This window comes from Rhinolophus ferrumequinum, chromosome 6 (genome assembly GCF_004115265.2).
Source record: "Rhinolophus ferrumequinum isolate MPI-CBG mRhiFer1 chromosome 6, mRhiFer1_v1.p, whole genome shotgun sequence".
NCBI classification, from domain to species: domain Eukaryota; kingdom Metazoa; phylum Chordata; class Mammalia; order Chiroptera; family Rhinolophidae; genus Rhinolophus; species Rhinolophus ferrumequinum.
In genome coordinates this window covers 45,698,381-45,726,378 of record NC_046289.1, presented here as the reverse complement: position 1 = coordinate 45,726,378, position 27,998 = coordinate 45,698,381, and the positions used below count along the sequence as shown (strand labels likewise).

Below are 27,998 nucleotides of genomic sequence, written 5' to 3'. Positions count from 1 at the left end.
AAGATAACTGCTATTGTTTTACAATGATCAAACTGAGTTTTAGAGAGATTAAGTCATTTATCTAAAGTCATACCAAATTGGCACAAAACCATGGTCTGCTTCTCAGAAAGTCCTATCTGTGCAGCGCAGTCAGACAGCTACAGTAACCACAAAAGCCATTCACTGAAACTGAATTTTTATTCCAAATGACTGTAATGAAACAGAAAGACTGTACTGAAACTAGAAAGACAACAGCTAAAATTGAAAACAATTTGTTTATCTGGAAATTAGAAGTAGTTGATTTACAGGAGAACAAACTGTAGGAAGACCGTCTTGGCACTGGTAATGGTTATAATCAAGAAAGCATAAAAATAACCAATGTCCTTCTGATACACAATCTGGGTATGCAGCATTTACAGCAAGTAACATAAAAAGAAAGAAAGGAAGAAAGGAAAGAAAAAAAAAAAAAGGGAAAAAAACCCCCCCACAAAATCCCAAACCTTAAAAATGAACATTCACATAAGAACATAGTGAGGAAGACTTTTGGTAGCAAAATGTTCACAATTCGTAAAATGGAGTCTTCAAAAGTACCTCTTCAAATTCAAAAGCTAAAAAAACGGACAGGGAGCAGTTACACTGGCTGAGAAGAGCTGCCGCCTGTCATGAAGATGACAGTTCTATTCCAAACACAGTGATAACCGGTGAGCCTGACGAACCGAACCGAGAAACCAACGGGCGGGCACTGACGTCACTGACGGTACAGGGATCACTCATCATTGCCAGCCAAAGCCCTGGCTACTGCTCCTCCTGACTGATGCCAAGGTTGCCTTTCTGTACCTCGAGCTCCTCGGCACTGACCATAGATGGGTCTATGGCCGCGTATTTGGTTCCGTGGAATTGCAGCAAATGTATCTGTAGAAATGCAGATCATTATTTTAAACGTCACCATAGTATATGTTTTGTGCTTCTAAAATTACAGGGTTAAATATACTAATTAGAGAAAAGCTGGAAAACACAGAAAAGTCCAACGTGTGTTTTTTAAAAACCTTCATTTAGGATCTTTGCTCTTCGTTTAATATGTAACCAGTCTCTCCAAGTTCCTACCAACTCTTCATAAACATCTTACGTGGCAGCATGCTGCTGCGCGAGTCAGTGTTCACCCTCGCCCCTTACTGCCAGTCAGGTGCTTTCGGTCCTCTGCAGTTCTGCCGAGCACCACGATGAACATCTCTGGGCATCAAGGTTTTCTCCTTTCTTTTCTTTCTTTTCTTTCCTTCCCTTCCCTTCTCTTTTTAAACTTTTATTTATTTAAGTGCGTCTTTCCAGGGCCCATCAGCTCCAAGTCCAGTAGTTGTTTCAATCTAGTTGTGGAAGGCGCAGCTCACAGTGGCCTATGCGGGGATCGAACCGGCAACCTTGTTGTTAAGAGCACCACACTCTAACCAACTGAGCCAACCAGCTGCTTAACATCAAGGTTTCTGTATTTAGGATCCTCTCCTTAGGATCCACTGCCACAAGTGGATGACAGGATCAAAGCAAGTGACCTTTTTTAAGGCTGCTGACACTTCCTGCCAAATTGCCAAAGCAATCATTTCTCAAACTATTCTAATATCCATTTAGGTAGAGGATGAAGAGATGGTGTGTGTGTGCACGTGTGTGTGTTTGCTTTGCTTTTACTTTTATTAGCATTTATTTGATGCTGAATTTACTCCCTGGTCATAAGTTTTTGTTCCTTCAGTTTTTTCTGTGGTATCTTTTTCTTCTGTGCAGCCTCCTCTTCTTAGGAACAATCTGCTTTTCCCTTAGGATCCTCTCAGGGTGGCAGGGAGAGTTCGTGTGTGGGTTAACCCGCTCATGAGCTCTGTAAGTTCTGCGCTGCATCTTGGGAGCTTTGTTCCCCTGACTGTGCTCAGTGACCAGAGAGTCTACATGGAAACCCTTAAGTTCAGCATCACTCTCTGCATTTTTAAGCAGGTGCAGCAAAAATTCCACGCTGTTTGGACCAGCAACCCCGCGTCCAGCTCCACTGTTTGGCCTGGGCACATCTACCAACTCTACCTTTGTAATGACGGAGTGGCACACATTGCTTCTGCAAAGTGACATCCTTCAGATACTTGGTGGCTTTTTGGATATGCATACCCTTGATGGTCTAGGCAATTTCACCAGTGTTCTTAAAGTGAACACAAAGATTTGAACCTCTCGATTTGCATGATTTTATGGAGTTCTCTAGGTGAAGAGAATAGTGAACCATTTTCAGAGGTCACCTTAGGCCGCTTATGAGAAGAGCTGGTTGTTTTTTTAATGTATTAAAAATACTCGTAGATCAAGAAGTCTCTTCATGGGACTCTGATTCACCCCACTGAGGTTTGGTGTCCTGCTCTGACTGAATTCACTGTGTACCCAGGAGGCAAAGTCACATCATACCAAATGGCTACTTCAGTGTGTAGAGATAAGCCTATTTTTCTTGGAAAAGGGATGGTAGGCAGAGAGTTACCCAGGTGTCTCTAATATACCTGCTTAAATTCTCCTATAAATTATTAATGTAAACCACCTTTAGTAAGTCAATGCCTCATTCCTACGGAGAATTCTATAGTTCTCTTACTCTCTTACTCCACCATCCCAAAAAAAAAAAAAAAAGCTCTGTATTTCAAACCATACACTTTGGGTTCAAAGTGCTCTGGGTTCCACGCTGGGACTTACCTGTACGTAAAGATTCACTTCTGCGCTTCTGCACAGGTATGGGAAATTGCCTCCTGTTTTAAGGTGAGCCCTCCGGGCATTGGGATACAGTTTGTACATTTCTTCTTTAGCTTCAGTTGAAAGTGCACTCTGGTCAAATACCTTTAAAAAAAAAAAAAAGATAAGGCTGAAACCTACTAGTGTTTTAATATGTGCTTTTCACATTATGGAAAGTGCCACCCCAAGCATTTCTTTCTCATAAAGAAGTACCACTGAACCCCTGTGCAGCCTGGGCCACCTATTCCTGCTGATCCCTGGTGACTCTAACTCCAATGTAAGATGTGAGCTACACATTTTACTGCCAAATGTCTCTTGTTATCTTTGGGGGAAAATTCTGCCATGCATTTCCTTTTTCCTCAAACCTAGGTAACTAAATTAACAGAATATTAATAGTGAACAATCATTATTAAAAATGACAATTAATTCCGAAAAGATCATGAAACTCCAAAAGAACTTTCTAATTTTATTATTAATTAAATACAGCTACATAAATACTATATGCTCAGTAAACAAAAATCCCAAAAATTTAAAGAGTATGAGAAAAAGTCCAGATACTTTCCTAGTGGAGCCACTGATAGCAGTTTGGGGCATATGATTCTAGACCTTTTTCAATGCCCATAAAAACTTACGTTTATACACATACACAAACACGTTTTTCAAAAAAGTAATATAAAAAGCAGCAAAAAAAAAAAAAAAAGCTCGTCCAACTCGCTAAAGCTTATAGACAGTTTTCCGTGATCACGTATCCAAGTAGTGGGCAGTTTTGAAAGATGAGCAAACAGATCAAATGCACTGTGGAGCAAACGTTTCACTGAGAGTCCTGAAAAGCTTGTTCTGTGTCATGGTAAATGTCAGAATGTAGGGATTATATTGCAGAATGATAAGAAGTTATTGTTTACAGGCTTATAATAGATAATTTCCCGACAAAAATTAATTTTTTAAAATACCACATTATTTGAATTTAGGAATGAATCCATTTATAAGGCAAAATAGTTACCTGATTCTTTTAAAAATAAGCCAAAACCACAATGAAATACCACCTCACATCCATTAGGATGGCCATTACCAAAAACCAGAAAATAACAAGTGCTTGTGAGGATATGGAACAACTGGAGCCCTTGTGCACTGTTGGTGGGAATGTAAAATGGTGCACCTACCTGGGACATGGTATCATGGTTCCTCAAAAAGTTAAACACAGAATTACCACATGACCCAGCAACTCCACTTCTAGGTATGTACCCAAAAAAATTGAAAGTGGGGACTCAAACAGATACTTGTACACCAATGCTCACTGCAGCATCATTCACAATAGCCAGAAGGTGGAAACAACCCAAATGTCTATTAACAGATGGATAAATATAATGTGGTATATCCATACAATGGAATATTATTCAGCCTTAAAAAGGAAGGGCATTCTAATACACGCTACATCATGGTTATCAGGGGCTGGGAGGGGGTGGGATGGAGAGTTATTATTTGATGGGTATGGAGTTTTAGTTTGGGATGATGAAAAGTTCTGGAAATGGATAAGGGTTGTACAACATTGTAAATGTACTTAATGCCAATGAACTGTACATTTAAAAATGGTTAAAACAATAAATTTTGTTATTTATATTTTATCACAACTGAAAAATATAAGAAGCAAACTTTTGTACTAGTTAGACTTTATGGAATTCTTGATTCCCTGCCCTTTTGAGGCACCTTCTCTTTCCTGCCCAGATGTGTAATAGCTAAAGTACAATATCAGTTGATAACAATAGCAAAAATACACCAAAATGGGTAAGAACTACCATGTTTGTTTAAATTTATCCTGATATCAATGGTGTTCTTCCTATCAGGAAAAATATAAGATAAACAATAAACAGATTGTTTTGGAATTTAAAAAGGTGGGGGATTAAAAAAAAAAATCTAAGGCAGCATTTGAAGAACACTGAAAAATTGTAAAATAATTCTGAGGAGGCTCTTGACACATACATTTAGAAAGGTAAAGCATCTATTTTACTTAAAAGGAAGCTTACATCCATAATGGTTACAGGGATATCCCGAATTTTATGAGGTTCCACATAAGAATTTTGACAATTCAGGGTAAGTCTTGAAGCCAGTTCACTCTGACACAAACTTTCTAGCTGCAGAAAGAAACACAGGTAAAGTTTTTGAATTAATTTTGTTTTTCACATTTCCATTAAATCCACAGGTAATATTTGTGCTTATAAAGATGGAATCGTGTGGTGGGGCCAGAAAGGTCACCAATGAGGAAACACAATGTATCTGAGAGACTATGAACTGGGCCTCTTGGGTGGTAGCATTTTTCTATTCTGGAAACCTGGCCTTCCATAGCCTTCAACCTGAACTGCCACTTCCACCAGGTGCCTGTGGGTGGCAAGCCAATTCCTGCTGCTCAAAGATGACAGATACATTTTTAAGAGACCTTAGAGCTAGATGTGTCCTGAGAAAAATCATCTAGCTCAATAGTTCCAAAATGCGCACCTATAGACCTGCTACATCAGATTGACCTGGGGGAAGTGGAGGAGGAAGAGTGGGAAAAAAAACACAGCGATCCTAGATCTGCATGCCCAGGAATTCCAGTACAATGGTCAGGTGTGAGGCCTTGGAACCTGCATTTCTGAAAATTCCCCCAAGTGAATCTGATGGATTACCAGCAATAATATCTGTTTAGATGCATTAAAGTTAATATGGAAGACTGCTAAACGAGCGCCTCTATTACCCACTCAACGAGACAGAGGTATCTTCAGGAACCAAGCAGACAAGGAAATTGAAAGCACGTGTCCCCACCCAGCGCTCCCATCCTTACCCTGTCCACCATGAAGTCAATGGCGTCGGCCATCACAGAGTCCACTGGGCCAGAGGAAAAGTTGCCAAGAACTATTTTTTTGAGCATAAATGATGGCATCAGCCAAAAGCTGTAAAACAAAGACCTGATAATTTAAACTTCCAAGACTATACGTGAATGGCAAATATTCATTCCACCCTGAAGTGTTATATTAGGTAGGTACTTGGATCTGGAGATAAAAAGACCTAGGCCCTTCTTTCAAAGAGCTCAGCATCTTGTTTTTATACACACTTTCCCGAGCTCCCAAAGAGTTATGGTTTAATACAATACAACTTCTATTTGAGATTTGAAATAATCATAAGCAATATTCAAAAGACATTCTGTTGATTCCAAGATTTTTTTTTCTAATTGGCCTTATATCCAAAGGCTATACTATTTCCTTTAGAAAACTGAAAACTTAAGATATGAACCTTCAGTTTTATGTCACCTTTGGATTGACTGATATTTCAAAATAGCAAAATGAAAGAGTTATCGTTTTTTCCCAGTTTGCTACTATTATATTCAACTGGGCTAATTCAAGGTAATTCAATCTTTATGTATTTCTATGTGACTTTTGGTTCATATTTATTCCACAAATGTTTATAATTTATAACATTTATAATTTATAATAAATTTATAATTACAAATGTTGAGAGTTATTATATAGGGTAAACACTAAGTTTTCTAAGACTAATCTGAAAATGACTTATCAAAGGTGGAGACCATCTTCTGATGTCTATTCTCAGTGAAACAGCCTTGTTGGAAGTTGAGCTTCCCTTACAAGGACAGTCAGCCATCTTTCCGTTACCTTTCTAAGTTCTCCACTCAACTCTTACAGCTTTCTTATCTTCTAATGGCCTGATGCTGACGTATGCTCTGTGAGGGGGGCACTCTGTTGGCTATGCTCACCCCTGCAGCCTCCGTGTATGACACACAGTATGCTCTCGGACATTTGATAAAAAGTAGCTGATATACAAGAGCACAAAGTGTGTGGAGTCTTGGCTTCTGACGATCATAACATTAAAAATAATCAATGAGTTTTAACTCATCATCTGGACATGAAGCATTTGTACCTATTGCATACAAGAAATTGCTGTGTGAATGCTGAGTGAACTCCTGAGATGATACTGGAAAAAGTTTTAAAAAAATGAGTACAATCTTAAATAGATGTGAAAATCATGAAAACGTTTACCTACAACATTATGTGAAAATCAACCTGATTAGACAGGTATGTTTAGTCACTGGGTTTTTTTTTTTTTTTTAAGGGTAGAGCCTAGCCTTGCTAGCAATGAAAGAAACGCACATTTAAGTCAGCTTAAAGGTACCATTAGATACCTATCAGACTAATTAAAATGACAAAATCAATGAAAGGATAGCAGGTATCCCACTGGTTGCTCCACAAAACACTCCACCATTTCTGTCTTTCTGAAAAGTAGACTAACATTAAGTGTCATGACGTGCAGAAAATCTGCTGACAGACTAAATGCTCTAGTCCCTCCATTTTGGGGAATATATCTCATGGAAATAACCCAGAAAGAGAAGGAAAAAAAGTAATTTGTACAAAGATTTACAACAGAACATGATGAGAAACTGAGAGAAGCCAAATGCCTAAAGAAACTGTGTTAGTCAACAGAACTGTTTACACAAAATAATAAGTGGAACAAGCAGAACACAAGATTAGTTGCATATGCATGGAAGAAAAACTGTAAGAGCATATGAGTGTACGTTAAACAAATGTAAACAATAATTTAGAGTTGAATTCAGAGTTCAATCAATTATTTTCTTTTGCAAATGTGACTGTTTCTAATTTTAAAAGGCAGGGTGGTTTCAGAAGACAGAAGTAGATATGACCCTTCTTTCCTGGTACACCAAAACAAAAACAAAAATACCAAAAGCCAACATTTTCGAAATTCCACTGAACAAAAATAGTAAGAATTTAAGCCAAACGTTTACGTTCTTACCTGTTTGCAGTCCAAGTTTGATTAAAGATAGAGGTGTCACTGAAGGAATTGCACAGGATGAGGGAATGGACTCTGGGAGACTTGTGAGTATATTCAGCAAATTTCTGGGCCAAAAAACCTCCCAAAGAAGCTCCAAAAAGATGAACCTAATTGTAAACAAACACAAGGAGGATCCTAAAACAATGATCAATCCTGAACATAAATATAAAAAAAAATGTTTCAACAGTCACCAACCACAGAATAGGATGCCACTACTAGTCAATAGACTAAAATACCTACAGTAGTTAGAAATTAGGAAGTATTGTATTTAAATAGAATTTATACATCCCATCAAGAAAATAATACAACTGTGCACACAAATTATACAAGTTAAAAAACATTGTTCACAGATTACATTAGAAAACAAAACCACTTAGCAGTTTATGTTTGAGAAAACTATGATTCAGTAATTCCACTCCATACCCAAGAGAACTGAAAACATATGTCCACACCAAAACTTGTACATGAAAACTTGGTCATTGCAGTGCTATTCATAATGGCCTAACATTTTGGAAACAACCCAAATGTGTACCAACTGATGAATAGATAAACAAAATATGCTGTAGCCAGACAATGAGATGTTATTTGACAATAAAAAGGAATGAAGTACTGATACATGCTACAACACGGATGGACCTCGAACACTTTATGCTAAAGTAAAGAAGCCAGTCAGAAAGACCACATATTGTATGATTCCATTTATATAAAATATCCAGAATAGGCACATCCATAGAGGCAGAAAGTACAGCAGGTTGCCAGGGCTAGGGAGATGGGGAGGGAGGGGGAAGAGTGACTGCTGAATATGAGTGTCTTTTTGGAGTGAAAAAAATTGACTGTGGTGGTAGCTGCACATATCTGTAAATATATTAAAAACTATTGAATTATATACTTTAAAAGAATATATTGCATGATATGTGAATTATAGCTCAAAAGAGCTGTTATTAAAACATAAAAGACAACAGGCTTTACAATATAAATGTTGCATTAAAATCATGTGTAAGTAATTAGTTTCAGGGTACTCACTTTATCCAACTGTAAATGGTCTAAAAGTTTTCTGAATCCATCACAGAATTCAAGATGGTCCCAATAAACTGGATATTGCAACTGAAATAATAAAATTTAAAATTTATTTTAAAAGATCTAAAGATGAAATGTAACTCATATCGAGGTATGATCAAACAATATGGTCAACGTTTAAATTAAAAAAATTTATTACAGAAAAAGACACATTGCCGTTAATTCCCCTCAAACAACTCCCCCTCGCTTTGAACACACTTATTCCATTGTTCTTGCCACTTTCTGAAGCAGTTCTAGAAGTCCTCTTTCATGTCTTTAGTGGCGCTGTTGTGGCTGCCTCAATGTCTTGAATCATTTTGACTTTGGGGAGGAGCCGGAAGTCTCACAGTGCCAGATCTGGTGAATAAGGTGGATGTGGATATACCATAACGTTTTTATTTGACAGAAATTGCTGTACCAGAAGTGATGTGTGACATGGAGCCTTTCTGTTGTGATCACAAATTATGGTGAATGCTGCTGCCGAATGCCATCCAACGGAAAGGCAGGGATCTTCAATATGGAAAGCAGTTGCACTGAACCTTAGTAACAGTGTGTGACAAGTTTCAACTTGTTTGGTTCAGTCAGTCGGGCTACAGTTGAGAGAGGTGTGTTTTAAAATGTGTGGTAAATCAACCTCCATCATGACAATACTCCATGATTCAGGACATTGAGGCAGCCACAACAGCACAACTAAAGACACTCACAAAAGAGGACTTCCAGAACTGCTTCAGAAAGTGGCATGAACGATGGGATAAGTGTGTTCAGAGTGAGGGGAAGTATTCTGAGGGGGATTAATGGCAATGTGTCTTTTACTGTAATAAATTTGTTTTTTACTTAAACATTCACTGCATTGTTTGATCACACCTTTATATGTGAAAAATTTAGCACTCTCATAATAGCATTTCTCATTTGCTCAAGCTTTGCTCCTTATTTAAAATACATGAAAATAAGCTCTCCTCTTCTCCTAAACTTCAAAATTCACATTTTACTTAACAGGCAAATTTTAAGAATAAAAAGTAAGCACATTCTAGTGATATCATGTGAATAACAATTTCAATTCACATCAACTTCCTTTCCAAATTGCCGAGAAACTCTGAGGTTTGGGGTGCATAGAGCAGAACTCCCCCAAATAAAGAAATACAGTTTTCCCTTAAATCCAATTTGAATTATGGCCCAGGAGAACTAGAAATAAAATCTGTTCTAAAGAGAATTCCCTCTTTTTGGTAGCATTTCTTTAAGGGAGTATTCAATAAAATTGCTTTTTTTTCAATTGACTTAGTCAGTCTGATTTCTTGAACTTTTATTTGTGACCAAAAAAGTGTGGTGCTTGACCCTACGTAGCCTGTCTATTTATGCTGATGATGAGGAAGAAAAAGAAATACAAATCACTAAGTCCTTTCTAGAGAGCTCAGACTTGTCATCTAAGAATTCCTTTCCCTTTATTTACATGTAAAACCCATTTGACAGGCTTGTTTTAATACTTAAGATTCATTTTGTCATTGACAAATCATTAGAATAAATGCTGCCATGTAAATTATGGAATAATTTCAGACTTGATGTAATATGTGACTTTTACTATTAGGTTAGTGCAAAAGTAATTGCAGTTTAAAAGGTTAAAAATGATTGTAAAAACCGCAATTATTTTTGTACCAACGTAATATTAAAATCCCATTTATGGACAAGATTCTCTTATTTTGAGACAGGATGGAGAACAGACTCTCCCTAGCAGAAAATTTGAGAATCTGAGTCCAATGATAGCCTAAAAGAAGGGAAATGATATTTTTTCCAGGTCCAGTTGCCGTTGCTAGCTGCAGGGGGCGCAGCCCATCATCCCTTGCGGGAGTCAACCGGCAACCTTGTGGTTGAGAGGATGCACTCCAAGCAACTGAGCCATCCGGGAGCTCAGCGGCAGCTCAGCTCAAGGTGCTGTGTTCAATCTTAGTTGCAGGGGGCGCTGCCCACCATCCCTTGCGGGACTCGAGGAACTGAACTGGCAGCCTTGTGGTTGAGAGCCCACTGGCCCATGTGGGAATCGAACCGGCAGCCTTAGGAGTTAGGAGCACCTGGAGCTCCAACCGCCTGAGTCACCAGGCGGCACCGGAAATGATATTTTTATAAAACCTTTAATTAAAAAATATCTGTGCTCTGGACAGGTGATAAAATTGTATACAACTTACCACACACACACACACACACACACACACACAACTAAGTACAAGTAAAACTGGGAAATCTAAATTAGAACGGTGGATTATATTATATTAATATCAAAATCCTGGATTGTGATGTTGTACTATAGTTTTGCAAAATGTTACCATTGTGAGAAACTGGGCAAAGTGTAAAAGGAATATCTCTCTGTATTATTTCTTAGAACTGCATGTGAATTGTAGATTCACATTTTAAATGAAAATTTTCATTTAAATTTAAATGTAAAAAGAATTCATGCATTTTAATTGCTTGATACTAACAAATATCTAATCAGTTTCAAAACCTCATGGGGTTGGGCATTGTGATCAAATCTTAAGGACAAAGTGATTTTGAAGATACTGTTGTCTTTTTCTTGATTCCTTATCTAGCTAATGAAATAGGGAAAGCCCACATCAAGAAGCTTGAGGGCAAGAAGAAACATCCAGCCAGAAGGCAAGGCGAGCGGGACCAGCCAGTTTGGAGTGATAAACAGTCAGCTTCCGACAGCGCTCTACAGGACGACAGCCCCCTGGTGGCGGCTCGTCTCCCCTCCCTGGCTAACCAACAGTGACCACCAGGAAAGGTGCTGTCATGTGTTAGGCTGCAGAGGGCTGGGATCAGGGCAGTTACCGCCCTGTTCTCATGGAATGCTGTCCACAAAGAGGGATTACTGAAAACCCAGAACGAGAGAGGATTATGTTGCAGAGACTCAAACATGAACCTATGAGGGATGGTTCAAGAATCTGGAGACATTCAGCCAAAGAAGAAAAGACCTGGGAGGAAGGCAGCGGGCAGTGCTGATGATAATAAGTAGTTTTCTCAAGAAAGAGAAGGGCTGTCAGGAGGAAGAGGAATTGGATTTGTTTGTGTGGCCTCAGCTGGTGGTGATCTCAGGAAAATTTTTGGTTACCTTCCCAGAGAAGCGATCTGGCCCACATTTTCTCTCCTTTAGAGAGTAAATAAATGTATAATAATAGCAGTAGCCCCACAGGAAGTACTATTTATAGGCTAACATTCCAGGTCCCAGAAACTTCCAGTTCCAAAGCAAAAGTGTCTCTCCTTCCTCAGAAGTTAGGAGGCCAACCTCCGTTGTCAACAGTCAAGGTGTGCCTTTCAGTCGAGGTGAAAAACATCATTCACCAGCAACAGTGCCTTCTCCACCCACATCTTTCTCCCAGAGGAGACTCACGAGTGACCAATAGGAAACGATTTAGACTCAATTCGGTAATAAAAAAACCAATTAGAAACCAAAATGTTCTTAACCAAATGCTAAGGATATGAACTAATTAAGGAACCTCACTTCAACTGTCAAAGATTTACACTAAAGCAAGGCTTTAGTCACCTGGATGTTAGCAGATCCCTCTGCTAACATTCCATGCTCAGCTCTTCGGGAAGCAGTGGTGTAATAAACGAGGAATGGAAATGGAGTCAGAACACTGAGCCTGGTTCTCCTTCCACCACCTATTGGCTGTGTGATCTTCAGCCATCACTAAAATGGCCTGGACCTCAGTTTCGTCAAATATGAACAACGGTAATGCTTCCTACTGACCAGACTTGTGAGAACTTTACAAGAGGGAATGCACTTAAAAGCTGGGAGTAGAGCAGGCTTCCAGGAGAGGTTTATCCCCTCTGCATCGCTGTACTTGTATGTCTGTGTACCATACTACCTTCCTTCAAAAGGCTTTATTTACATTTTAAAAAAGGAAAACAATATCTTACCTCAATGAAGAATGTGCCCATTGCTATTGTTGATTAGAAACCGATGCACAAAAAACCCCACAAAATATGAACCTGAATTATAATACTGAATCAATAATACTTACAGCTATAACCCGGTAACCCCATCCAGTCAAAGCCAAAATCTGCCGGAAAAATACATCTGCAGTCCCACTGACAGGGGGAAGAAATATGAGAGGACACCTGACATTTCTGGGACCTGCATCATAGAGCGACCATATCTTACTGTCATCATCATCCACGATAATCTGGAGGCAAAATTGTAAGAAAAAATGGAGAGGCTTATGAATTTGGTTTTTGTATTGTTAACTTCACACTATAATTTTGTTGACAACTTTAATATCTCTGCCTTGTTTGTTAAAAGGTAACCTGGGGATCACACAAGACTAGCACATATAATAAAACTGCTTTGGTCTCCTTTTCCTCCCTCGGTGCTACGGAAATATTCCACAGAACTGCTTCTTATTCTTCCAAAGAGCTGCTTTTTCTATCAATTTTTAATTTTCCTTTCCATCTATGATTACATGAAGTCGATTTTGTTTACCATGCAACAATGAACTCTGTACCTGGCATCTTACTCATATTTCTCCTTATGTGTGTGTGTGATGCGTGTGCGTGCAGGTGTGTAAGAGGAGGAAGGCAATTTGCAGAGTCATTCTCCAGTGCTGGCCCAGAGGACTGGCTGGGATCAGCAGGGTCAGAGTGTGAATAGAGCAGGCGAGGGGGAGACAAGATTCCAGGCTCTAGGGAGAAACTGGGTGGAGATGGTACCACTCAAGAGACACTTCAGGAATCTCATCTTTTAGGACCAAGCCTCGGAAGGGGAGATGTCTGCTAGAGAGGAGGGATGAGGCAGGTGTAGGTGTCACTGTCCCAGGAAATATTTCAAACTATTCAGTCTGATGCAGGGAGTGCACACAGGAAAAACTGGCTTTTTTGGGGGGAAAGTGGGTGGCAAGGAAGTAGGTCATCAGAAACCTTCTTGATTTAATGGTTCTTGACCCAACGGGGGAAACAATGAGCATTAAATGAGCCGAGACAAGTCAAATGTTCAGCACAGAATTTGGCAGATACTGAGTGTTCAGTAAGTGTTAGCTATTATTGTGACATATTAATTTCTGATTTCTTTGACTTTTGGTGATACTTGGAAAAGTACATTAACTGTTTGAACTTTTGCCAATGCAAATTAGCATCTATCCTAATTTTACATGAAAAAGTTCAAGGCCTCCAGGTTCTATTTTCTGAGATCTCCCAGCTGGCAGTGCAGTGGGGCTCTGTGGTGTCATTCTGGGTGGTGGCACACTAACCGGGGTCACTGGTGTCATAAGGAGCAGACCACAAGGGCAAGGCAAAGTACAGAGGGCCCTGACAATGCCCTTTTGTATTTCCCCAGGTCACGGATCACACTCTTGTGTTTTTGCCCTCTGTATTTTGCCACTCACATTTTTGCTCTTCATGTTTCTTTTTGCTGGGATTGTGGTAAAAAAACTCTCAATGACCTTTGAGAGTGCACACAGTAAATCTCAATCTTGTAATAAAATCCAAGAGAAAAGATGGTCAGATTGTTAAAATGTTCTAGAAAATTATTTCAATAATCCAATTTGGAAGAAAAGTAACAAAATGGAATGTTCTTTTCTTCTTCCCTGTTCTCCCAGTTTTATTAATTGACATAGTATGTTCTAAATACAAGCCATAAATACAGGTTGTTTATCACGTCAATTTTCTCAGAGTTCTCTGAATGGTAACTTGATCAGAATTCCTTCAGAAAACACAGTATCTGTTAAACAATTTAAAATCTAGCACCACGAAATTTCAAGCAAAATTATCATGACTTGTGGACCAAACTGACCTAACAACTGGAGAAAATCACATCAACAAATCAACTTCCTATAACTGCTTCTAAGAGTATTTAGATAAGCTTGTATTGTTTGGAGTGTGGTGATCCCTTTGCTGAGTGAGTCCATCAAGAGGAGCTCACACAAGTTAACTTGAGGGTATGGAACAAGGTAGAGGGACTCCAGGAGCCAATTCTCCTTTTAGCATGGGCAGTATTTTCCCAGGTTGAAAGAAGGGAGGAGGCTCCCTTTGGTAAAGAGCCAAGTACTTCTGGCTTTGAAGCCAGATTAATTTGATTTTAATCCAGATTCTACTAGGCTGTGTGACCTTTAACATGTTAACCTCTGCGAACCTCAGTTTTCTCATCTGTAAAATGGGCACACCACTACTCACTTTGTTAAACTGTTGAAAGCATTAAAGAAGATATCTGGGGACTTCCTACAACAGTGCCAGGTATATAGCAGGTATTCTGTCTATACTTGGAAAATTGTATCTCAAATTTCTATATGGAGAGTAGTTTTGTTATCAATCCAAATTTGCATGATACTTCCAACAGCTGTCTACCCTGACAATATAATAACAGAGACACAGATGATCTTCAGATCAGAGTACCTCTAATACTTTTGCGAGGCGATCAGCAAAGACTTTACTCTGTGGCTTGAACAGCCTTTGTCTAGTGTGATCCCCAAACATTCAGGATTAATTTGGGACTCAGAATCAATAGTCAAATTTCCATATAAGTGTTTGGAGTTTTTGGACATCCCATGCAAATAAAGTTTCCAGAAGATGCCCACGGCAGAGTGAATGTATCGTTGCAAACAGAGGATCTATAATGTGACCCACATTATAGATGTAATCTTAAATATATGTAATCTTAAATATATGTAAATCTTAAATCTGAGGAACAGGAAAATGCTTTATAATAGTCTGACTGGCTTTCCACTAAACTATACAGAGGAGTACACATATTCTTGCTTGCTTGACTATGTAAAGACAATTATAAAATGAGTATTGTTATACTCGCTTTTACTCTTGAATGAGTCTCAAAAGTTGACTGTACTTGACAGAGAAGGGGCGAACTTTATACTCTGCAACTGAGTCATGATACTTGGCAATAACCTTTACTCTCAAACACTAAGACATAACATCTAAATCACACACAAAAACAATACAAGATTTTGCAAATAAGGGGTATAATAAAACCATACATACCTTTTTAAGGGGAACTGTACTTCTAAACCAGTTATAATCAGGAGAGACTTTAATCTCTCCCATGATTAGCTGAAATGGAGGTTACCCCTGAAATAAAAGCATGTGATGTTTCATGTCAAGAATTCATGTTTACATCAGAACTACATGTACGTAGAGTCTGGTCTAGTTATACCAACAATACATACTTTAAAGGGTAAAACTGAGGAAATGGCTACTTTACCTTGTCAGTGTATACTTAAACTACAGAAAATAATGTGATGAAATGGTATAATTGTAGAGAAGGAAGGGGCCCTGAGAGAGAATTATTCAAACCTCCTTAGTTCTTCCAGAAGAAGGATCTGGTCTAGAAAATGTAAATGACTTACTGGAGAGCCCATGGCTATTGCAAACCTAGGACCAGATACACGGCAGTCTCTTCTGAAATCAGACCGCCTGTTCTAGGTAAGTGATTCAAAACTGCAGTACCATCATCATTGTGATATCTTTTCACAATATCTTATTAACCCATTTTAATAAAGATGTTCCTGTCTGACAGAATTATAGGGCACAGCATACACTCACACTAAAGAGTTCATGTAAGCCTGCTTCCTGATCAATTAGCAAAGGGCCATAAGTCTAACTCTAGCAGAACATAATTTCAGAACTTCACAAGTAGTTCTTAATGCAAAATACAGGAAAACTTGTTCACATTTATGTGATTAAAAGTGATACCATGTCCTCTAAAAGATCTGTAAGATACCAGGGTAGGCTTGAAGGCACTATAGCAACAAAACATGTGCCTTTTGAAAAAAATGTGTGGTCTTTTGTTGTGAAATTACTAATTTCCAGCTTTTAGAGTTCTGTGACCTTAGAATAGTCACTGACCTTTGGGCTTGTGGTCTCATCTACGACTGTTTCATCACTGTATCTCCAAGGCCTAGAAAGTGCTTGTCACCAGCAGGCATCATCTGTTGACTAAATGAGTGACGCTGTCCTAATGAGATTGAACTAGGCAATTCCAGAGTCCCTTCTAACCCGGGCAACGAACGGTGTTAAACTGGCTGAGTATTATCAATTTAAAGGCTGCCCCTCTTTGCTTAGGTATCTATGTAATGTCATAACAGGAACCTGAAATTATAGTTCCCTGTTGCAGATTCTTATTGCCAAATGAGGAACTTCCACCCATCGGTTTTGGAAGGATTCAAATACTTGCATCGTACCCTGTTCTCTACCCCAGGGCATTTCCTAGCAGGGACAGGATAAATTCAAGACCCTAGAACTGAACTCATGGGCTGAACTCGGAACTGTCATTTTAGAGGGGCTTCTCTGGAGTGGCCAGGGGCAGGGGATTCTAAACGCAACGCAACTCTCCCTCCTTGGCCCTCCACTTCTCCCTCAGGAGCACAGGGCACTCAGTCTCAAATGTTACCTCTGACTTGGGGGTTACTAAATTGAACCCCAAGGAGGTAGTATATGTAGACATCCAATATTAAATTTGATTTACAATCTTGCCCTTGTAATAGTGGTCTCTTCTCTCAAGGCTAGGATGGTATTTTCAGAAAAATTTGTTAAAATCGTAAGTTGCTCTAAAATATTAAGCAAATCATTAGCCAGTCTTACACTGAAAATCAGTTGTGCACATAGTTATTATTCATACCGAAATAAGGAAAATCATTCTTTGTATATTCATTTTCTCTTAACAAATACTAACACGTTAAAAAATCTTAGTCATCTGAACTATAGCCTTTCTCTAAGCTGGTTATTACTTTTAATTAAAAGCAACTAGCACATATTCTGGAATATTTTTCACCTGGATAGACTTGAAATATTCCTATATCACCTAAAAAATTCCTAATGGAGACATTTTCTAGTATTGCATTATTATAAACAATTACATTTTACAGGAAGAAATATCAAAAACATGTTTAGAGAAAAAACAAAAAATCTACTCAATAGATTTATAAAAATCCCTTAGCTAATTAAAGCTGGAAAGTTTCCTTCTAGATTTACCAAACTTGGCATAAAATATTCGTAATTTGGAATCAACTGCAATGTACAAACAAAACTACTATACAAATATACATCACACACAGGTACACATTGACTGTCATCCACTTCTTCCTACAGCAAGAAATAGAAATACGTTCCTTACCTCAGTCCTCAGTACTATTCACAACTACCCCAGTATCATAACATTTTATAACTAATCTTACTGGATGGAGAGATTCCACCCAACTGTGACTACATTTTTGTAGAGGCAAGTGATTTTAACACTTGTGCTAATTTGGCAGTACATGAAAGGTAAGATCGATACCAAATGTTGCTTATGACCAACTGCCATCTGAGTGAAAAAAAAAAAAAGCTCACTGCTGCAAAGGGAGAACAGCTGGGGGCGATATGAGAAGGAAGTTGTTCTCCTAGCTCTTTCATCCACTAAAGGGGTATACTTTTCCAAGTCACAAGAGGAACATTCTGTATATGGCAAAAAAAGGTTAACTGAGATCGTGACCAAACTGGTTGGTATGAAATAAGAAAGAATGTGAGCCAAGAGTTCAGCACTGATTTGATCTCTCACAATTCAATTCTTCACAAAAACAAAAGCACCTGTTCATGCTGGTAGGGAAAGAGCTGCAGAGATTAGCCTTAATCTTGCCTAAGGAAAGCCCTCCTCAGGGATGCTTTGGACACCCCATCCTCTCTGGCCCATGTGATGCTTGACAACAAAACTGCCAGTTGTGAGTGTGCATGAAGAATTACCAGCACTTATCTCTCTGCGTCTCAACAGAAGCTGCCAGTTTACAGTCAATGGAATCACCTTGACAAATGTGTCACATAACCAGCTTAACTAGTGTCTCATAACCAGCTTAACTAGTCAGAGGTTTTCTGATCCTTTATCTCTATCTGTAGTTGATCTACATATGGACAATCTGTGATTATTATTAATACCAGCAATAATAAAATATTGAACCTGAGAGTCTCTGGGTGATGCATTTGGCTTTTTAATACAAGTCTCCAGTACCTTACCATACCACGACATAACCATCCTTTTAGATCTCTTTAGGGGAAGATTTATCCTTCTTTTCTTCATGAACCTTTTCCATTATCTTCTAAATCTCATGGGAGGAAAAGCTGCCTACTTGACATTTCTTCTGTGACACCTCATTTTGTGTTCTGTCTTGGTATAAAAGCTTTTAGAAATTTGCATACAGCTATTAAGTTACTCCTCAGTCTCTTGAATCTTTGTGCTAACAGGAGCTGGAACACCGTAGGTGGAGAAGCAGCACAAATGCAGAACTCATACCTCCCCAGGAAAACGAAAAGAGGAAAAGTGAGACATTCTAGCCCTGCTACTTTTCTCATCCCCCTGGCCCTACTCAGCAATGACAAAGACATTTGTCACTTTCAAACTGAGGCACAATCTCCAAAATAACTGGCCTCTGCTCAGAGTTCTTAAGTTTACTGGAAAACATGTTCCTGGGCTGCAGCAGTGTAGCCCCAGAATAGGATTACAGGAGTATGCCTAGGTCAAGCGCCCCCCACCCTCTCCCAGTCCCATCGGTGACACAAAGGCAGAGTCACAGGCACACCGACCACCCCCATGAACTCAAGACTAGAGCGCGCGCGCGCGCGCGCGCACACACACACACACACACACACACACACGTGATCACGTGCATGGTCACGTGGACTGGCCCACTCACAAAGTCACACTAACAGAGGCAGCAGCGCATATTATATACACACCCACTTGCAACCCCATACACATTACACACCACACCCCCGCTTTCCAGGGCCTCACCCATCCCTCACCTGCCGTGGCCGCCCCCACGTCCCTTTCCTTTCTCCCCAGGGCGGCTCTTCCCTCCTGTACAGGAGCGGGCCGCGAAGACGGCAGAGCCCCTTTCGGGGCCGGTGTCCGCAGCGCTCAGGAGCAGCAGGCAAAGCAGGCAGTGGGGGCGAACCGGAGGGCCGGCCTCCGAGGGGCGGGGCGCGCGGCGGAGCAAGCCTGGGCCGCCGCGCTCCCTCCTCCCAAACCTTCCGCGTAGCGGGCGCGACTCTCACACTTCCGGGTTTGGAGGGGGTGGAGCCGCGTCGCGAGGAAGGGGCGGGGCTGCGGGGGCTCAGGCGGTCACTATGACGACGGGGAGGGTTGGTGACTAGGCTGAGATGTTCCCGGGGCTCTTGCTTATTCCTGCGGCTTGGGAAACCGTCGTCCGTCTCGGTGGTGTTTGGGGGCGCGGGGAGGAGAAGGAGGTCCGAGTGGCCTATGGGTCAGCTCTGGGTCACCCAGCTCTATCAGACGTGGGTACGGAGGGAGAGATTATGGGAGTGGAAGGAGGGGGCATTTGGTTCCTTGGGACCTACCTTTGCCTTCAGTTTGTTCCCAGTTGGGAGAAAGCAGGTTCCCTCTTTGGCGTGTAAAGCAGGCTTGGGTGAGCAGGGTTATGTATACTCTCTTGGTAAGTTTTTTGTCTTTGGCACAGCTACAGACACCCTCCATAGTCCACCCGTGGAACGCCCCCACTTCCCTTTACAGACTTGTGCTGACGTTCTGGAAGCTTTCCGGGGAACAGTTCCCAAGGCTTCTCCATCTCCATCATTTTCCATCATTTTCCATCTCCATCATTTTCCCTTTAAGTAATAGAGAATATTAATAAACGAGATGTGATCAAAACATACAGTGAAAGTTTAAATTAAAAAAATGTATTACAGTAAAAGACACATTGCCATTAATCCCCCTCAAAATACTCCCCCTTGCTTCGAACACACTTATTCCATAGGTCTTGCCACTTTCTGAAGCAGTTCTGGAAGTCCTCGTTTGTGAATGTGTTTAATTGTGCTGCCAAGGCTGCCTCGATGTCCTGAATCGATTCAAAACGTTTAGTTTTTATGGTCATTTTGACTTTGGAGAAGAGCCAGAAGTCACTTGGGGCCTGATCTGGTGAATAAGGTGGATGAGGACACACCCGTAATGTTTTTATTTGAAAATTGCCCTACCAGAAGTGATGTGTGATATGGAGCATTGTCATAATGGAGGATGAAGTAAAGACACGAAACAGGACTTATAGAACTGCTTCAGAATGTGGCAAGAATGATGGGATAAGTGTTTTTGAGGGGGGAGTAATAGCAATGTATCTTTTAGTGTAATAAATTTTTAAAATGTAAACATTCACTATATTTTTCAATCACACCTTGTATTTATAATCATTTTTAAGCAAGATGTTGCAAATGTCACGACTCTTGTATTTCCAGATTTGCTGAAAGAGTGTATACAACTGAATATAACATTTAAGTCTTATTGTTTGAATTTTTTAGTAATCCTGCAACAAGGTCCTGTTGAAAGTGCTTCTCCCTAATCTGTTTTAGGAAAAGCTTGCTCCCTAATCTGTTTTAGGAAAAGCTTGAATCCTGTTTAAATGCCTTTGAATTAGCCCTAACCCAGGCAACTGTGTATTGGATTAAGGTCAGGGGAAATCCAAGTAAATTGCATCCTTAGTTATGACCTATGCCCTCCTGTTCAGGAGCCTTGGGTCCCAGTCTAGGACTTGAACAAATCCCAAACATTTCTCAAGAACACAATAAAACATTTGCAAACCCCACCCCCCATTACCTCTTTCGGAATTTCAAGTCCCAGGAAGTGGCCTTATTATAGGTGTATAGGGCATGTTCCCATGGAAGATTTTTAACCTTTTGGCTTTTCCTCAGGACTTTGGAATAGTTTAAAGAGTGGAATAACTGGAAGAGCACTGGTTGTATGTAAAATACATTATAGGTAGTTGTTACATTATGTATCTGTCCAAGAGGGCTGGGAACTTTAATTTAAAGAGTAAAGGGCACAGAGTGATTCAACCAGTGCCTTAGAAATGATCAGGCCCATAACAGGTACTAAATGTGTACTGAATGAATGAATGAGAGAATAAATCTATCCACATGTATTCCTGAAAACAACATTCCTTGGATCCCACACCCCCAAACCTCACTTTAGTAACAGTCCTAATAAGAGGTAAGCTATGCGTATGCCCAAATATATTAGAAGTCTTTATTCTGTTAATTTGGTAATAATAATGTTTAACTTGAGTATTGATCATGAAAAACCACTTCAATATATAGATATGTTTTGTTACATATATGCTTTTATTAAAAATGTAAAAGATCAGGGGTCGGTCCGGTAGCTCAGGCGGTTAGAGCTCCATGCTCCTAACTCTGAAGGCTGCCGGTTCGATTCCCACATGGGCCAGTGGGCTCTCAACCACAAGGCTGCCGGTTCGACTCCCGCAAGGGATGGTGGGCTGCGCCCCCTGCAACTAGTAACCGCAACTGGACCTGGAGCTGAGTTGCGCCCTCCACAACTAAGACTGAAAGAACAACAACTTGAAGCTGAATGGCACCCTCCACCCCTAAGATTGAAAGGACAACAACTTGACTTGGAAAAAAGGTCTGGAAGTACACACTGTTCCCCAATAAAGTCCTGTTCCCCTTCCCCAATAAAATCTTTAAAAAAAAAAATGTAAAAGATCAAACCCCAAATAATGTTTTGTTTCCCTTAGAAAAGGACCCCATGGTTATGTTTGAATCCTCACTTGTTCCATAACAAATGGCAAACACATTGTCCATTCCCTCATATGAACAAGGAACATTTAATATGAGGATTCCAGCTGTCCCATAATTGCACAACTGCAGGAAGCAAACTTTTGACCCAGAGTAGGCCGTAGTACAGACAGACCTTGCAGATATGGCTGTGAGGGTTTGCAGCTGTCGTGGTTGGGGTCTACCAGATGGTTCCCACAGCACCAATCCCTGGGTGAGAATCTTACTTTAAAACTGGAATGTTCACAAAATACTCTGTGAACACCAAGCAAAGTAAACAGATGGCCAGCTGGCTCTCAATATTGCCCCAACCCAAGCTCTACCTCTCAAATTGTTCTCTTGACAGGGTAATATTTGTTTTAAAACACACATATAAAATAATCCTAGATATATCTCTTATGCATGTATGTACACCAAACACAACAGTGGTTACCTCTGAGAATAAACGGGATGGAAGGGTTGGTAAAGGAGAACTTTGGCTTTAGATTTAGTGTTGTAATTAATGTAAGAATATATTCATATGTTATTGTGTGATTTTACAAAAATATTCAAAGCAACTAACTATATTCATGCTTTAAATCCTGCCCTAAATCCTGCTCTAAATCCTTCAATGGCTCCCCACTGTCTTCAAGCTAAAGTCCAAGGTGCACAGGCTCGAGCAGGCCTGGTTCTCTCAAAGGACCCCGAACCCACTATAAGTCTCAAACCTTTAGGCCTTTGTATGTGTTCTTCCCACCATTTACAATGCCTCCCTCCCTTGACCACCAGAGTGAATTACCCCTCTTTTACCCCCCACCCCGGAACTGTGGATGTGTGAAAAAGTGAAAGAGAAACAAAACACTTAGTTTTTCACACTAATACCAATTCTTGGAATACCATCCTTTTAAAGCTTCTCAGGGTACAATTGACTACAGTGATATAATATATCAAATTACGCTGAGACCCAAGATTGAAATTGAATATTGTTTTCTCATTGCCAGACCAAGTCTGTGTCAAATACATACCACACTGGATTATAGGGATCAGATATGGAGTGGGGATTCTGGAACTGCCCAAGAAAGATATGACTCTTCTATAGCTTGCTACATAAAGGTACTATCAAACAATTATTACAAACAGTTATTTATAATTAATGACTATCATCTGGGAGTTAAGAAACCTGAGTTCTATCCTTGGGCAAGACATTTCCTCTCTCTGGGTAGTTTCTTTCTCAATAAAGTGAGTCCAAGTTTAGACTAAATGATCTCTAAGTTCTTTCCAATTCTAAGGTTTTAGATTTCCTATGTTTCTGAGAGCTATATTACAAACTCTTTACAATAGCCTTTCCTCAAAGTTGCGTCTCTCTGATAATCCCCCCACTGCCTCTCCCTTCCTATCAAACTTTTAAAAAGCATACACACAAAATGCCTCTTTAATGGAAACAGTATTTTAAATTTTTGGGTAAGTTAATGTTTGTCCATTATTAACTTTTTAAAATAAAAGTTCCTGAGTGAAGGTACCATCTGCCAACCTAGCATCTCACTCATGTATCTTCTGTAAACAATGCGATAATCTACCTTCAAAGAAGAGCAGTAGTAAAGAATCCTGCAACATAAGAGCTGCATTAATATACTACAAAATAAGTAAAACAAATCTGTAGGGTTCTAGAAAACTTTATGAATTCTTAGAGGTAATAAAGACAATGTTTACCTAGTAACTAAGACAATTGTTTTGAAATAGTCCAGCACAGTACCTGCATTTAATGTGTGCTCGGTTAAAATGTGCTCCCATTTCTTCCTTTCTGAATACTAAAGCCTACCACATTAAATTTCCTGATCAAGGGTAAAAACATTTGCAAACAGAGGCAGGGTAGTCCAGGGTTAGGACCCCAGACTGACGTCAGACTACTGGAGTGTGAATTCCAACTCCACCATTTATGAGCTATTTAATGTCCTGGAAAGATGAAGATCAATAACAGTACCTGGCTCAGAGGATTATTTTAAGGATAAAATGAGATAGTTCAGGTCACTCCTTAGAAATGTAGCTAGCATTCAACAAACGTTAGCTAATAATAGTATTGAGAACCTCCTGTGTTCCAGGCATCATGCTAGATTCATTACCTTTGTTATTTCTATTCCTCGTGACAACCCTTGCAAAGTAGGTACAATTTTTTTTTTTTTTAGGCGGGCGCAGCTCACAGTGGCCCATGCGGGGATGGAATCGGCAACCTTGGTGTTATTAGCACCACGCTCTAACCAACTGAACTAACCAGCCACCCCATACAATTTTAATTTCACAGATAAAGAAACAGGTTCAGAGAGAGTGAGTAGCCAGCCTAGGCTTATGGTCAGTGGCAGGGCCGAGGCTCACACCATGTTTATTGAATCTAAGACTCTGCCTCTCAAAATTGTATATTTTCACCTTGAAATTGTTCGATAAGTATAAAGAAAAATGGTGAAAATAGGCTATACTGCCTTAAATACAAAATATAAAAACAATAAGCATCCTTTTCGGCAGTCATTCTCAAGAGCTCTTTTTTATGCTCAGAAACATTTCTTTTGTCCCTCAAACCAAACCAAGAGTAAAATCATTTTAAACAAAATCTACTGCAGTCTTCAGGTTCTAATCTTCGTATTGTCACTAGCTAACTGTTTCCAGGCCCCTGTTTCATCACCTCTAAAATGAAATGTTGAGTTACTAAATCATAGATTCTTTCCCACTCTAAAATTCTTTTCCTGCTGTTGCTCTAAAAGCATCTCCACAAGCTGTTGCTGCCACCCAGAGGAGAAATATTATTGCAGGCCCAAAGAGGGTGCTATGGCAGTTTTAGACTGTGGTGACAATACTAACTACCATTTATTGAGTGTCTACTATGTGCCAGACACTTTTCCGGGCATGTTCCATATGTATTACCCATGTTTTTAAACTGAGAAATCAGAGTTTAAAAAAATTTAACTTGTCCTGGGTCACCCGACTAGTAACGAGTACCTGAATTCTGTTTTGAGTCTGATGTTTTTCAGCAGTGACAATAACCAAAATAGAAGTATCTTGCAAAGGAGAGAATATGTTTACAAATCCATCCTTTTAGCTAGAGCACAGAATAGACTGTGTTCAACCTTCCCTGAGAAGACCCTGGACCTAGGGGCCAGCTGATGCCTCAAATCCACGTGGACCTCCTAAGCTAGTTAAAGCTGGTACTGCTGTAGCATAAAAATTATTGGCTGAGTGTGATAAAATGCAGAGTCTCATATCCAGAGATTCTGGCTCATAGTCTGAAGTAGGGCCCAGGAATCTACATTTTAAACAAGTACTACAGGTGATTCTTTCAGATGAGAAATCCTGCTCAGTCACACTGGTTTGTGGTTTCTATAGGGGCCTGAAGAGAGTGAGTCATATAGTTTCCCGAGGCCTGTCTGGAATGTGACCATTTACTTGTTCAGAGAATGGGCTGCCAAATTGAAGATGGCCTTTCTGAATCTGGTATTTATCCTCCAGTCCCAGGATGGGCTCAACGCTCTCTAGATGGGAAACTGCCCTCTATGGGTTGGGCCTTGCACTCTTGCCTCAAGATTTCATGTGTATGAAAGGTATTTCATAGAGTCCTAAGTATACCAACAATGCCAATCACGAAGACCAACTTCTCTTTCCAGCTCACACTGTCTCACCCGTAGCTCCTACTCAGCATTAGGCTGATTTTTGTGCGTGTGAAATCATTGAACTGGGGTGGGCCTTGACTCACAGTCTGAACAAACACTAGAGCAGGGTGTCAAAACTGCAGCCCGCGGGCCAACTGCGGTCTGCAATCCATTGTTAATTGGCCCGCAGCAAATTCCAAAAATATATTTAGTTTACTTAAATAAACCAGGTGAGGCAATACGTACTTCACCTTGAGTGAGTGGTCCGGCTATTTGTGTATTTTACCGCAATGGCCCTTGGTAAAAAACGTTGAAAAAAGTTTGGACACCCCTGCACTAGAGGTAGTCTGACATGAGAGATTCTGCCTGGTAATCGGCTAAACAACCAGATAGGCTCCACCCAAAATGTGGGGTGGCAGACCTGAGACCTTTAACCACCAGGTATTAAGAGATCAGAACTAACAAGCAGAGAGTGGTGCCCTCAGTAAGGTTCCCCACTCTCTCTGGCAGTGTCTGCAAGGGCACTTCCTTAGATCCCCTGCAGAAATCACTGCTACCTACCGTACACCCATAAGCTCCCAGAGGGCACTAATTCTCATTCTCTCTGAATTTCATGAGTTTAGTGCCCAGAGTGGGGAGTAAGTGCTCAATACATATTAACTGAAAATAACACAAAAGCACTTTCACAGTCTTTGATTCTCCAAACTATTTTGGTAGTTTTTTTTTTTCTCTTTTTAATCTTCAGCCCCATTTTACAAATGAGGAAACTAAAGTTCAGTGATGTTAAGTTAGTTAATCAGTGGTGGAGTCAAAACTCTCCATAAGAATATAATACCCAAGTGAAAACCAAGTTCTTCCAGTTCCACAGCAAAAATCTTTTAAATCCTTTTTCTCCATCCCCATAATTGCAACTGTAGCTTCACATTTCCAACCTCCCAACAGATCTTCCTGCCCCAGGTTTACCTCCAGTCTACATCCCACCCCACTACCAAAGTTACCTTTCTGAAATGCAAAGCAGTTATGTCACTTCCTTCCTTAAGTTTCTTGCATACAAGACACAGGTCCCAATTCTCGTGGTTTTCAAAGCCCTCCATGATGTGCCCTTCTAGTCTTACTCTTCCATTCTCATCTCCATCATGCTCCATTCATATCAATTCTTCCAGTTTCTTCCAAACACTGTGCTTTCTCCCGTTTAACATGCCATTTATTTCTCTTCCATGGTCCTTTGTTAGCTTTTCTCCAGCCAGCTGTACATGTCATTAGATAATTAGGTTATACATTGAAGAGAATGCATAGCAAACTTATGGTTTAAAGAATGGTAATAAAAGGCTATCAGGCTCCCACCACCGTTTAAGAACCACATTACCAAACCCCCCTGTGAGACAGTGTTCTTTTGTGCCTCTGTGCCTATGCACATGCTATTAATAGAATGCCCTCCTAGGCCTTGGTCTGCATAGTGAACTCAGCATTTGGAACCTCAGATTTAGCTTTACCTCCCCTGGAAAGCCTCCATGACTCCCTTGAGGGAGATTTAATGCTTCCATTATACTTCCATTATGGAATTTACAACAGTATTATATCTGCTTACATGTTTGCCTCCCCAGCATGAAGCTGCCAGCTACCAGCAAAAGGCTACTCAGCAAGTGCTCAAAAAGTAGGATGTCCATACAACCTGGTGTGCCTGGCGAGTCCTGGTTTGTACCTGTTGTCCAGGATGTACTAAGAGCTTCCTTACTCATGCATGTGTCCTAATTAGGATGACCAGTTAGCTGATTGCCCTATCAATAAATGTTGTTGAAGGGATGAATGAATGGTGAGATTTTAACTGATATGTAAATATCTTCAAATAAAAATCCAGCAGCTAGACCCTGTACTTCTTTCCTCCTCAAAAAGTGCTGACTCTCTTGGAAAGATGAGTTTGCACAGACCAGATGCTAAGTAACCTTTATTGCATAAATTAAGTTTTTTTAATTTATTTTTTTTAAGGAGGGCGCAGCTCACAGTGGCCCATGTGGGGATCAAACCGGCAACCTTGGTGTTATTAGCACCACACTCTAACCAACTGAGCTAACCGTCTACCCCCTGCATAAATAAGTTGAAAAATGTTAGCATATTCCTACTTCAAGAAAACCCAGATGGAAAAATGTGAATTTATGGTAAAGATCAATGTGACAGAGATTATTAAGTATTATCTATCTTTACTACTTGATGGGAATGAGATGGTAGAGAAATTTAAAGAGC

The 27,998-nt window shown here is 40.0% G+C and overlaps 1 protein-coding gene across 2 annotated transcripts; it reads right to left on the bottom strand.

The window, feature by feature from the left end:
* Positions 1 to 143: 143 nt before the first annotated feature.
* SPG21 (SPG21 abhydrolase domain containing, maspardin) lies at positions 144 to 19,503 on the bottom strand. Of its 2 annotated transcripts, XM_033109137.1 has the most exons (9): positions 19,366 to 19,503; positions 15,577 to 15,663; positions 12,615 to 12,776; positions 8,572 to 8,652; positions 7,510 to 7,655; positions 5,531 to 5,639; positions 4,737 to 4,844; positions 2,680 to 2,820; positions 159 to 891 (listed from the first exon to the last, which is right to left on the bottom strand). In XM_033109137.1, exons 2-9 carry the CDS (start codon positions 15,637 to 15,639, stop codon positions 775 to 777), a joined length of 927 nt encoding a protein of 308 aa, XP_032965028.1. In that variant the 5' UTR covers positions 15,640 to 15,663; positions 19,366 to 19,503; the 3' UTR covers positions 159 to 774. The 2 variants fall into 2 exon arrangements, with proteins under 2 accessions (XP_032965029.1, XP_032965028.1); XM_033109138.1 differs by lacking the exon at positions 4,737 to 4,844 and having other exon boundaries at positions 144 to 891.
* Between the last annotated feature and the right edge of the window lie 8,495 nt (positions 19,504 to 27,998).